The sequence below is a fragment of the Malaclemys terrapin genome, chromosome 3 (assembly GCF_027887155.1).
Source record: "Malaclemys terrapin pileata isolate rMalTer1 chromosome 3, rMalTer1.hap1, whole genome shotgun sequence".
Taxonomy (NCBI): Eukaryota; Metazoa; Chordata; order Testudines; family Emydidae; genus Malaclemys; species Malaclemys terrapin.
Window position 1 is genome coordinate 203,338,238 of NC_071507.1, and position 13,044 is coordinate 203,351,281.

Sequence of the window (13,044 nt, forward strand, 5' to 3'; positions counted from 1 at the left end):
GCTGTGCTACAGTGTCTGCTGCTTATGCAAAACCAATTCCTGACCCGTCTCTGGAGCTGATCCCAAGTGACATTGACCCCTTCAGTGCCGGCCTTGCCTGCGGCCCAGGTGTGTTGCCGTACGCTGGGCCCAGGCAAGCCTGCTGGAAGGTACTGGCCAGCACCGTCTCACCGGCCTGGTGGGCCACCCACTGGCCCCAGGCACATGGGCAGCAGCAGCCAGGGACTTGGGACCGAATTGCTGATGAGCTCGGAAAGGCACAGTGGCTGGATGTTCCTTAGGCCCTGGTGGCCCTTCTCTGATAGGCTGCAGTAGTTTCATTAAAGGGACTTTCCACAAATGAGCCAAGAGGGGCAGGGATGCAACTCTCTGCTCTGGGTGTCCCTAAACCTCTGACTGCCGGAAGCTGGGACTGGGCGACAGGGGATGGATCACTCGATAATTGCCCTGTTCTGTTCGTTCCCTCTGGGGCACCTGGCCCCAGCTGCTGTCAGAACACAGAATACTGGGCTAGGTGGACCTCTGGTCTGACCCAGTCTGGCCGTTCTTATGTTAGGGACTGTGTCTTCCACACGCATGTGTCCGCACAGAGCCTAGCACTGACTGGTGCCTTTGTGAGCTACCACAATACCCATAAATACAATAACCTACTAGAGTGCATAGCCCAGCACTCGTGAGCAACCCCACTATAACAAACCAGCATGGGCCCAGATCTCTCGCTGAGTAACCCTACCATAACAAACCAGCATGGGCAGCCCAGATCTCTCACTGAATAACCCTACCATAAAAACCAACATGGGCAGCCCAGATCTCCCGCTGAGTAACCCTACCATAACAAACCAGTATGGGCCCAGATCTCTCACTGAGTAACCCTACCATAACAAACCAGTATGGGCCCAGATCTCCCGCTGAGTAACCCTACCATAAAAACCAACATGGGCCCAGATCTCCCGCTGAGTAACCCTACCATAACAAACCAACATGGGCCCAGATCTCTCACTGAGTAACCCTACCATAACAAGCCAACATGGGCAGCCCAGATCTCTCACTGAGTAACCCTACCATAACAAACCAGCATGGGCCCAGATCTCCCGCTGAGTAACCCTACCATAACAAACCAGCATGGGCAGCCCAGATCTCTTGCTGAGTAACCCTACCATAACAAACCAGCATGGCCAGCCCTGCAATAAGTAACCAGTGTCTACACATACAATGAAAGAAAATATATTGAAAGACATAAACATGGTCTTGGTTTCAAGCTTCCGATGGGATGTCAATATGGGCAGAGGGTGGCCCGTTGCCTTGGGTTCTGGGTTGAGTTCTCCAGTGGTGCCTGGCTCATGCGGGAGGCGGGCAGTCCCTGAGCCATGACTGCCGCAGTCACAGCCCACCCTCTGTCTCCAAGGAGGAGGACTTCCTCAGGCCCACTAGCAGGGAGGAGGCACAGAAGCTGTGGGAGATGGAACGGGCCAAGATGCGGCAAACGCTTGACAAGCAGCAGAAGCAGATGGTGGAGGATTATCAGTGGCTGAGGCAAGAAGAGAAGTCCCTGGTGAGTGGGTCCAGCAGGTTCAGCCGGAGAGCCGGCCAGACATTTTGCGATGGAACATTTGTCCATTGGAAAATGCCAATTCGTCAAAAGCAAAACATTGCCCAGGAATGTGTCAAGTTTGAGGAAATTTTGTTTTGGGGATAACCCCGGATCGGAGCGTTCCGCTGAGGTCGGAGTCTTAGAATCATAGAATATCAGGGTTGGAAGGGACCTCAGGAGGTCATCTAGTCCATCTTCCCTTTGATATTCTTGGAAGGGAACGTTTCACTTTTCTGTTCTGAACGGACTTTTCCTTTCAGGCTTTAAAATGGTATTTAATATAATATAAAAGGTTTTAAAAAGTCAAAAACCAAACAAAACTTTTGGATTGACCCCATACAGGTTTTTTTTTTTTTTTCCAGAATTTCATTCCAAGGGAAATGTCTCTGTTTTTTTGTTTTTGTTCTGTATCGGAACAGAAAAGTTTTTAAAATCACGGAATTTCCGGCAAGATGGAAAATACAGCTCCAGCCCAGCTCTGGTCACTATTAGATCTGCGTATTGCTCTGCTAGGGTGGTCCGGTAGTCAGGGCTGTGGGCTGGGACTCTAGAGACCAAGGCACAGCTCCTGTTTAGCAACGTACTTCCTTTGGCAATTCACTTAGCTCCGCTGTGCTGTGCCTCAGTTTCCCATATGTACAATGAAGATACTAGCACTGCACTATCTCCTGGGGCGCGGTGAGGACAAATACATCAAAGACTGAAATATTCTGATACTACAGTAATGAGGGCCATAGACGTACCTAAGATAGATTTATGGGGTTAAATACATTTTAAAAATACTAATAATCCAATAGTCTACACCAATAACGGAGCTAGTCTGGAGGTTGGGGCCGTTACCAGAGAATACCGTACTATGGGGTCTATAGGTGGCTGGAATTTTTCCCACACCCTTTTTTTTTTTTTTTTTCAAAACCCAAAACTTCTCACGAAAGGTTGTCAAAACTATGGACATTTTCTGTTCTTTACTAAATTTTCCACGGTGTGCTTTTTAATCAACATTTGTACCAAAATTGTTATAGAAATGTTGTGTGTGTGGAAACCCCAGTTTTTGGTAAGAAAACCTGGTTTTGGGGGGATGAAAAATGTCTGTAATAGTTTCGATATGAATCTCGGTTAAAAATATTGTGGAAAATTTCCTGGAAAAGTTTTTGAACCCTGGAGTATGGAACATCTGTGAATTTTGAAAATGCTTGGAATAGTGTTTTAATCCGTGGTAGTAGTATATTTTTAAATTAGATACAACGATTGCATTGGCTAATGTGTAGCCGTCTAGGTCTGTGGGCATGATAAAAACAGGGTTAGCTTTGGTTTCCTCCACTGTGAAACTGGCTGCTTAACACGCTCTGTGATGGAGCATTCAGTATAATCACTAAATGGCTAATGTGTAATGCTAATCAGGAAGTGGTTTTTCTGTCCTGGGAATATGTTCGAGATTTTGAAACTACTTCTCCTCCTGAATTGGGAGGGAAAATGGAAAGCTCAAAATTGCTCATGAACCAAAAATCCAGAAAAAAAAAATCGGTTTGGGTCTATCAAAATGTTTCATTTCAATTTCAACCATTTTTAATTTAAAACATTTTTTACTATAAAGTAACTTAAATCTCTAAGCAAAAAGTCATTTTGAACCAAAAATGGAACTTTGTGTTTTGAAAAATGTCGAAACGGGACAGTTTGTCAATTTTGAAACTTTTTTCCCAACAATTTTTTTAAAAGGAAATTTGTCAAAGCCAGTTCTTTCCTGCTAAAAATTTTGTTTTTAGATGAATCTGCCTTTTTTGGCAAAAAGTCGCTTAGTCAAAAAATTCGAGACCAGCTCTACTAATATGTTTGTCTGCCCTCTGCTGGGCAGCACTGGAAGTGCTCAACAGTGTGTCATATGCCCTATACTGGTAATGGCTAAAGGAGAGTCTCTCTTAGCTCAAGGGCCTGGGAAGATCTTAGTTTAGCCATGAAGTAGATGAGCAGCAAAATGATAACAGCTCTCAAGTTCCTCGGGGGCCACATGTCTGTGACAGTCCAATAGCTGTAACGTATAAAGATAATTGTTTCACTGGTTCTGTGCTATTCATATTTCTTGTTCTTCTCCATTACAGGACCCTATGGTCTATATGAACAACAATTCTCCTCCAGTGAGTAACACAAAGCTAATTCTGATAGGAGCCAAACTGTCTTCTAGTTATTACTAGAGCTGTCGATTAATTGCAGTTAATTCACCCGATTAACTCAAAAATTAATCACAATTAATCGCACTGTTAAACAATAGAATACCAATTGAAAATTATTAACTATTTTTGGATGTTTTTCTACATTTTCAAATATATTGATTTAAATTGCAACACGGAATACAAAGTGTACAGTGCTCACTTTCTATTTATTATTTTTATTACAAATATTTGCACTGTAAAATGATCAACAAAAGAAATAGTATTTTTCAGTTCACCTAATACAAGTACTGTAGTGCAATCTCTTTATCCTGAAAGTCCAACCTACAAATGTAGACTTTTTTTTGTTACATAACTGCACTCAAAAAAACAAAACAATGTAAAACTTTAGTGCCTACAAGTCCACTCAGTCCTACTTCTTGTTCAGCCAATCGCTAAAACAAACGAGTTTGTTTACATTTACGGGAGCTAATGCTGCCCACTTCTTATTTACGTCCCCTGAAAGTGAGAACAGGTGTTCGCATGGCACTGTTGTAGCCGGCGTTGCAAGGTATTTATGTGCCAGATATGCTAAACATTCATATGTCTCTTCATGCTTCGGCCACCATTCCACAGGACATGCTTCCATGCTGATGAGGCTCGTTAAAAAAATAATGTGTTAATTAATTTTTGACTGAACTCCTTGGGGGAGAATAGTAAATCCCTGTTCTGTTTTACCCGCATTCTGCCATATATTTCATGTTATAACAGTCTCGGATGATGACCCAGCATGTTGTTCGTTTTAAGAACACTTTCACTGCAGATTTGACAAAACGCAAAGAAGGTACCAATGTGAGATTTCTAAAGATAGCTACAGCTCTCGACCCAAGGTTTAAGAATCTGAAGGTCCTTCCAAAATCTGAGAGGATCGAGGTGTGGAGCATGCTTTCAGGTATCTTAAAAGAGCAACACTCCGATGCGGAAACTACAGAACCCAAACCACCAAAAAGAAAATCAACCTTCTGCTGGTGGCATCTGACTCAGATGATGAAAATGAACATTCCATTGGTTCACTCTGCTTTGGATCATTATCGAGCAGAACCTGTCATCAGCATGGATGCATGTCCTCTGGAATGGTGGTTGAAGATGAAGGTGCATACGAATGTTTAGCGCATCTGGCACATAAATACCTTGCAACGCCGGCTACAACAGTGCCATGCGAACATCTGTTCTCACTTTCAGGTGACACTGTAAACAAGAAGCGGGCGGCATTATCACCTGCAAATGTAAACAAACTCGTTTGTTTTAGCGATTGGCTGAACAAGAAGTAGGACTGAGTGGACTTGTAGGCTCTAAAGTTTTACATTGTTTTATTTTTGAATGCAGTGATCTTTTTGTACATCATTCTACATTTGTAAGTTCAATTTTCATGAAAAAGAGATTGCACTGCAGCACTTGTATGAAGTGAATTGAAAAGACACCACAAATATTTGTAATAAAAAATAAACATAAAGTGAGCACTGTACACTTCGTATTCTGTGCTGTAATCGAAATCAATATATTTGAAAATGTAGAAAACATCCAAAATATTTAAATAAATGGTATTCTATTATTAATAGTGTGATTAATCATGATTAATTTTTTCAATCGTGCGAGTAATTGCGATTAATTTTTTTAATCGCTTGACAGCCCTAGTTATTACCTGTCTCACTGGGTTCTCGAAATACCTTTTTAATTCCTGTCTGTAACAAAGAACCTGGGATGAAAGGTGCTTTCAGAAGTGTGAGCGGGACTTGGCTGGCCCATGCTTTGGACTAGATGGGTCATCTCTTTGTTCCAGTGGTTAGGGCACTAGCCTATGATCTGGTAGGTCTTTGTTCATTTCCCTGCTCCGCCACAGACTTCCTCTGTGACCTTTGGCAAGCCACTTAGTCTCAGTTCCCATCTGTACAATGGGGATACTTGTAGAATCATAGAATCATAGAACTGGAAGGGACCTCGAGAGGTCATCTAGTCCAGTCCCCTGCACTCATAGCAGGACTAAGTATTATCTAGATCATCCCTGACAGGTGGATAGTACAACAGCCCTTATCCCATCCCTAATCATGTCTCCCCGTCCTTGGTGTTTACATCCTTGCCATGCTCCTAGACAGCCATCCTCTCCCCCCGCTCCCCAGTCACTGCTCAGCCAAGCTAGACATACCTCGCTCGTAGGCCTTTCCCTGGTAAGCAAGTTCCTCCAGCCCCTTAACCGTTACAATTGATCTTCTCTGCCTTGCTTCCCCAACCGAACAATGCAAATTACGGTAGAACCTCCTCTAGCTGAACCTCGGTTCTCTGAAACGCTGGCCTGGCTCTTCGCACCCAGTGGTGCCTGGAACCGCGGTGATCTCAATGAACCTGGGGCCCGCCTGATACTCCAACCAGGGAGATTGTGTCTACACCTTGCTGTTGCTGGGTTCGCTTGGTGCCAGACAGGAGAGGTGGCTCCAACTCACGCCCGCCCTCATTTCAGGTTCTCAGGACCTAGGTTTATTGATGATGATTCTCTTTTCTTTGCAGCTGCTCCCGGAGAAGGAGACCGACTACAGTGAGTGCCCATTCCAGACCGTCCCATCCTCCTCCAGCATAGGGGTGGGGTTTCTGGCAGCAGCTGTTCCAGCTGTACATGCAGCTCTCATTCAGACACATTGTTTAATCCTTTTTCGAGGTGGGGGGAGCTTTCTAAGTTGTCTATATAATATCCTGAGCCAGGGAGTTCCATGGGTTAACACATGGTGCAAAACCAGTGTTGGGGGTTGAACCTATTTAAAGGTCTAGACAACAGTGCCTGTTCACGCAGACTGAGCTCTTCAGGGGTGGGGAGGACGTACCCATCCAAGACGCTAGGTACGTACTCGGGCAGCTAGCCCTTCCCGCTGCTCGCGCCCCTGTGGCTACGCTGGTTTTAGCACGCTAGGTCAATCAGAGCTCTCATGGGCATGTCTCCTTGAGCTGGAAGTTACATCGGGCAGATCGAAGTGTAGACAGGCCCCGCATGTGCCGGCAGGACATGGCACGGTGAGGCCTGACCGGGGTCTCCAAGGGCGACGGCAATAGAAATAACAAACAGAACAACAATTCTTCTTTTCTTTCTCGCACGGTTCAGCCGAGTTTACGGGCCCACCCCAGAAGCCTCCAAGGCATGGAGCTCAGGTATGTGTGAAAACGAACCTGGCTGGGTTTCTCCCTCCCGGCCTGCATCTGTCCCTTCTCTTCCACTTCAAAACCAGCCCCAGCCCCCCACTTGGCCCTAGCTAGTCCGGGCCCCCGGGAGGGAGAGAGGGAGGGAGGGAGGGAAGGATGGTCCGTGGTCACTGCACTGTGCCCAGTGTCCCTTTAATATGTACCTGAGCCTGGAGTGGGGAGCAGCGATTAGCAGTCCGATGCTATGCCCCCATGCCTGGCTTTGGCAATGGGAGCACTGACCCTCCGCCCAGCTGTTGGTGGGTCTGCACGCACCATGATGCTAACAGCTGCCTGGCCGCTAGGTGGGGAGTCCACCCCGGGGGCACAGAAGGCCTGTGTCATGCGCGGCTGCTGTCCTTTCTCCTCGGGGCTTCCTTCTGAAGCCTTTGGTGAGCCGGCCTGGCGGGCAAGCAGATCATATGTCCTCTCCTGGTCTCTGGGCAGCCGATCCAGCCGGCCCCCACCGCCAACCTGGACCGGACGGACGACACGGTGTACAGTAACGTCATGGAGCTGGTGAAGGCGGTACTGCAGCTCAAGAACGAGATCTGCCAGCTGCCCCCAGAGGGGTACATCATTGTGGTGAAGGTAAAGCTGGGAAGACTGGCAAGGACTAAGACAGATCCTAGAGTCAGCGCTCCTAAAGCCAGAAGGGACCATTGTCATCATCTAGTCTGATCTGCTGTGTAACACGGGCCAGAGACCTGCCCCACAGTAACTCCCAGAGCAGAGCTTTTAGCAAAACAGCCAGTCTTGAGTTAAACATTGCCAGTGATGGAGAATCCACCACAAACCTTGGGGAACTGCTCCAGTGGTCAATTACTCTCATTAGTACAAATTGACACCTCGTTTCCAGTCTGAATCTGTCTGGTTTCAACTTCCAGCCGTTGGATCATGTTAGACCTTTCTCTGCTCATGTCATATTTCCCAAGATGCACCTCTCCCCAGTGGTGGCCTTGACCCAAGAGCGGGGAACATTTCCCAAGGTGCACCTCTCCCCAGGTGGTGGCCTTGACCCAAGAGCGGGGAACATTTCCCAAGGTGTACCTCTCCCAGGTGGTGGCCTTGACCCAAGCGCGGGGGACATTTCCCAAGGTGCATCTCTCCCCAGTGGTAGCCTTGACCCCAGAGTGGGAACATTTTCCCAGGTTGCACCTCTCCCCAGTGGTGGCCTTGACCCAAGAGTGGGGAACATTTCCCAAGATGAACCTCTCCCTGGTGGTGGCCTTGACACCAGAGCGGGAACATTTCCCAAGATGCACGTCTGCCCAGTGGTGGCCTTGACCCAAGAGCGGGGAACATTTCCCAGAGTGCATCTCTCTGCAGCGGCCCTCCTGAGCCAAGACAGGCCCAGGTCGTTACTAAGAACGAAGCCTTTTGCTGAAGCCGGAGACGCCTTTCACGCTGCCTTTCCCCCTTCACAGAACGTGGGCCTGTCCCTTCGGAAGCTGATCGGCAGCGTGGACGAGATCCTGCCAGCTCTGCCCATTTCATCGCGCACAGAGGTAAGGGCTCCTGCACCCCCTACTGCCGGGGAGAGCCGTCAGGTGGGACACCCCCCATCTTTGGGGTAATGGATGATCCCAGCACATGGTCTCTCCCCACCCCCAGCTCCCTGTCCGCACGTCCTGGGAGCAGATCCCAGTCTGCAGACGTTCGTGCTTTCAGGGCTCACACAGCACAAGGCACCTTCCCCACCTGCCCCCCTGCCAGAGGGGCCTTTGTTCTCGCAGGAGTCGGTCCCCTGCACTCTACGTCTACCAGCCAGGGTGACAGCACAGGCCTGGCTCTTAAAGAAACCGCACCCCAGTGACACCCACGAGGGCTTGCCAGGGGCCATCACAGAGTTGATTAGAGAATTCCTTGAGTCGCTATTTATAAGTGCCAGGTGACAGCTCATCCCACATGGATGGAGGCAGGTATAGCCGGCTCCGAATGTGCCAGAATCGTGAGTCAGGCCGCCCCAAGTCATGGGACCAACAGCAGCACAAAGGCTTTCTTTTTATTTGACTTCTGCTCTCTGAGCCGGAAGGAGGCGCATTTTCCAACTTTTTTCTCCCGGGAAAGCTGGTAACGCGGTATTTTTTGTCAAGGAAAGCTGAGAGGCCTGGCCAATCACATGACTCGAGGAGCTGGGGCTTTAAGAAAATTATCAAACATTGCAAGGCTCATGATTAAAATTGGGAGAGTTGTCCACACACGGTAGCAGCATTAGCGAGCAGTGAATCGGGCCCTCTTAGCGGATTTCACTGTCCAAGGGGCGTGGATTGCAAACCGAAGGCCTGGTTGGTGGAGAGGGCATTAGATTTCAGCCTGGTATCATGGTCAGGACCAATGATAAATCCAAGGATGCAGCTTCAATAGGGAGCACTTACATTTTGGTGGTAAAGCCCCCATGCGTCTTCCCCCGGCAAGGCAGGGTAGAGAAGAGACAGGGCTTGGGTGTAATGAATATAAAAGTGATTCTCGACTGAGGCTGTTGGATATAGACAGACCCTGTGGTTGTCTTACTCTCAGAGTGACTTGCGCAGGCTTTCCTGCCTAATGACATCACAGGGTCTTCCTAAACCCTGGCCTGGATGAAGCTGTCTTGGAAGGAACTATTGACCGTACCAACTGCAGTCATCCCTGAGTGTGCACGTAGCTGAGTAACTCCATTAGCTGGCAGCAGTAGTAGGCTGTTATCCCCTATGTGATCCAGCCACTAGAGGGCCTCCAGCTTTGGGACTATCCTTCATGCTCTTCTTCCGCTGCTGCCTCTAATGCTCCCAGCCACATGTGTGTGTTTTGCGTTGGCAGATCGAGGGCACCCAGAAATTGTTGAACAAGGACCTGGCCGAGCTGATCAACAAGATGCGCCTGGCGCAGCAGAACGCCGTCACCTCGCTGAGCGAGGAGTGCAAGCGCCAGATGCTGACGGCCTCCCACACCCTGGCCGTGGATGCCAAGAACCTGCTGGACGCTGTGGACCAGGCTAAGGTCCAAGGCAACCTGGTGAAGCTCACTCTGGAGTGAGTGAGAAAGAGAGAGAAAGACACGCTGCTGGTGGAGATGGGAGAGGAATCTGCTCCAGAAGGCCCGGCTTTAAATATCTCCTCCAGCCTCGATGTTCCGCCCCCCTCCCTGCAATCGCTCGTGTCTTGTATATTGTCGTGTCAGTCTTCTGAGAAAAGGGCGGAGACTCTCCTGGCTCCTCCCCTTTACAGGGCATGCTTGTGGGAAACTCGCTGTCTTCCTGTGTCCCATGGAATGTGCTGCTGGGGATGAGTCTGTACACACAAGACACTGGAGGGGTGGAGAGCGTGGGGTGGGGTGGGAATAGACAAGTGGAATCACCCAGCCCCCTGCCAGTCCCAGCCCTGCCAGGGAGCTTTCAGATCAATTCTACTTCCATAGCACCCTCTGAGTTGGCAGGAGACTGGTGAATTTCACAGGTGCAGGTGGCTCTTAGGTTCCCCCTTTCCCTTGTTACATTTGTAGGCATTGGGAGACGAGGGCGTTTGGACGATGCTGGCTGAGACCCGGGTGTTAGACACCTGGCGCTCTGGAAATGTTCCACTGAGCCATGAAGAGACTGTTTATTTTCTTGTACATTGTATAGAAGAGTTTATTTAATGACCGTGTGTGATCTGTATGCATCTCTGGAACCTATCCGCTCACTCCCCTCCCCGTCTGCAGCTGGAATGCACCGATTCCAGAGCATGGACAGCACCGAATCGTAGCCTTTGTTCTGCCGTTTAAAAACACAAACCAACCCCGAGGACGGTATTTCTGATCTTTGCTTCTCTGTAAGATTCTGTGGGCGGAGGGGTGGGGGGGGAGAACAAAGCAACAACGACGACGAAAATCTTTCTATTTGGTTTGTGGTTGAATTCAAAATTGTACGGTTTGGCTGCGGCCATTAATTCCCATGAAGCTGTTTATTCTGGTTGAGATAAATGACGTACAAAGTTTGTGCCTTTGCATTTCTGTGGTGTGAGAGTTAGGGACTCTATGTGGCTGAGGGTGGGGCTCGCAAGATCCCTTGTGTTCCCCCCCTTCCTCTCAAATGGCCCCTTGTGGCTGCAAAAGCTCGCGGGGTGTTAGACACAAGATCAAGGGTATTCTTTATGGGCAGGCATCAAAGGCCCTGAAGCATGAGCGTTATCTGAAGCGCGAGGCTCAGCCTGGCCTGGACATCTCCCAGGTTTTCTTGCGTTGTTTCTCTTGCTCTGGCGGACCTGTGAGGACAGGTCAGCTAGAACTTGAAGTGCAAGGACTCATGAAAAGGGAGAACACTCCAGTAACAACATCGGTTCTGTTTGTCTCTGAAGGCGAAACGGGAGGCCAGTTACAGCCGCTGCGGGGTTTGCATCGTGTAGTGACATCACTGGTGCAAAACGTTCTATTTGATACACCTCCATACCCCCATCCACACACACGTCTCCTATATACCCCATACTTACAAAGCTATACCTGAGTGTAAACACATTCAAACCCAGACCCACCTACCCCTCTACACCCCCCCCCCGCCCCTCTCTAACTTTATACTCCTATCCGGAAACACAAATGTCCACCCACAGACTCCTGTATGCCATATGGCCCTGCCAGTATCAATGCTAACACCTGTGTTTGAAACACGTATTCCAACTCGCGATTCCGCTCCATGTCTCCGATCATTCTGCGTCCTGTTCCCTTCATTCAAAGCGTCCTGGCTGAAAGGGCCTCAGGCACTTCTCCTCGCTAGGCCAGCCCCCAGGTGGCAGCAGTAGCAGGTGCGTGTTGGAGAGCTGTTGTTTGTAAGGGTACTTTATACATAGGTGGCCGGGCTGGATCGACTAGGCCAGAACAGTCACGTTGGAATGAGGGAGAGGGAGGCGTGTTTATGGGTGACAATCTAGCCTCCCCAGAAGATAATACTGAACATCTCTGGGACGTCACCTTGACCTTAGAGCGGCATGGATTTGTAAGGCCTGACGGGACCATTATTACTTATTATGTAATCATAGACTATCAGGGTTGGAAGGGACCTCAGGAGGTATCTAGTCCAACCCCCTGCTCAAAGCAGGACCAACCCCAATTAAATCATCCCAGCCAGGGCTTTGTCAAGCCTGACCTTAAAAACCTCTAAGGAAGGAGATTCCACCCCCTCCCTAGGGAACCCATTCACTGCAGGAGCCCCAGGACCTTACGGTGTGAGGTGCTGTCCAAACACAGAACGCCTAGTTGATGTCTTGCAGAACTCAGGGGCAATGTTTGCCAGCCCTCAAGCATTCCAAAATCATATCCCTGCCCCCAATCCTGAGATCGGTTTAACAATCACGAGATTTTTTTTTTTTTTAAGATAATAAATGGGGGAAGGGGGGTTCTTTTTCTTTGCCTTCAGGTTGTACTTGCTTCTCAATGTCAAGCCCTCTAGGAGGGCTGGAAACGTCCTTTAGTTTTGGATAGAAAGCTGGGCGTCTCCCACAGCCTCTTGTGTTCAGCAGCTGGGGATTACATAGAACCCCAAATACCCCAATAACTAGCAACACTGGGATTTAAAGTCCTTCCTGCATCCAGCCCATATCTTACCGTTGGGCTAGAATGTAGCTATATATATAGTAAAAAAACCCCAGACATCCAAATTTAAGGTCCTGTTGTTTATACATCCACCACCAGGCCTTCCTTGGGATTGGAAGCTTGGACCCTTTGCACCACAAGCCAGGATCATGCCACTCAGTCACCACACTAATGCCTGCCTAGGGATCATCCCTTCTACAGTGAAACTGGCTCCTGGGCAGAGGCCTAGATAGAAGTCCTGCTTCCACTGGGGGCACTAGCCCCGACACATGGCAATCAATGACCCTGCCAGCTGCAAGGATAAAATCAGAGAAGCTTTCTTTGATTTTTCTCTGGTGCTTCCAAAAAGGCAGGAAATGATGTTTGCCTTCCCTCCTGTGTTACTGGGCTTCAGGGTACTGTTTTGAACACTGACTTGGGGCAGACAGAACTTTAGTTTGACTTTATGTACAAGTTGGCTGGCTAGCTTGGGGGAACTGGGATGCCCGGATTCCAGGCTCAGCTTTGATGCTACCTGGCTGGGCCGTTAAAGACCGGGGT

General features: G+C 48.8%; 1 protein-coding gene across 3 annotated transcripts in view; it reads left to right on the forward strand.

Moving 5' to 3' along the window:
* The window catches only part of PTK2B (protein tyrosine kinase 2 beta), a 109,335-nt gene extending 98,419 nt beyond the window's left edge, over positions 1-10,916 (forward strand). For all 3 annotated transcript variants that reach the window (XM_054022726.1, XM_054022725.1, XM_054022727.1), the window contains 7 exons: positions 1,406-1,552; positions 3,688-3,723; positions 6,298-6,325; positions 6,884-6,930; positions 7,408-7,551; positions 8,388-8,468; positions 9,763-10,916. In XM_054022726.1, coding sequence (XP_053878701.1) covers positions 1,406-1,552; positions 3,688-3,723; positions 6,298-6,325; positions 6,884-6,930; positions 7,408-7,551; positions 8,388-8,468; positions 9,763-9,978 — 699 coding nt within the window. In that variant the 3' untranslated portion in view covers positions 9,979-10,916. The remainder of the gene's footprint in view (positions 1-1,405; positions 1,553-3,687; positions 3,724-6,297; positions 6,326-6,883; positions 6,931-7,407; positions 7,552-8,387; positions 8,469-9,762) is intronic.
* The last annotated feature ends 2,128 nt before the right edge of the window (positions 10,917-13,044 follow it).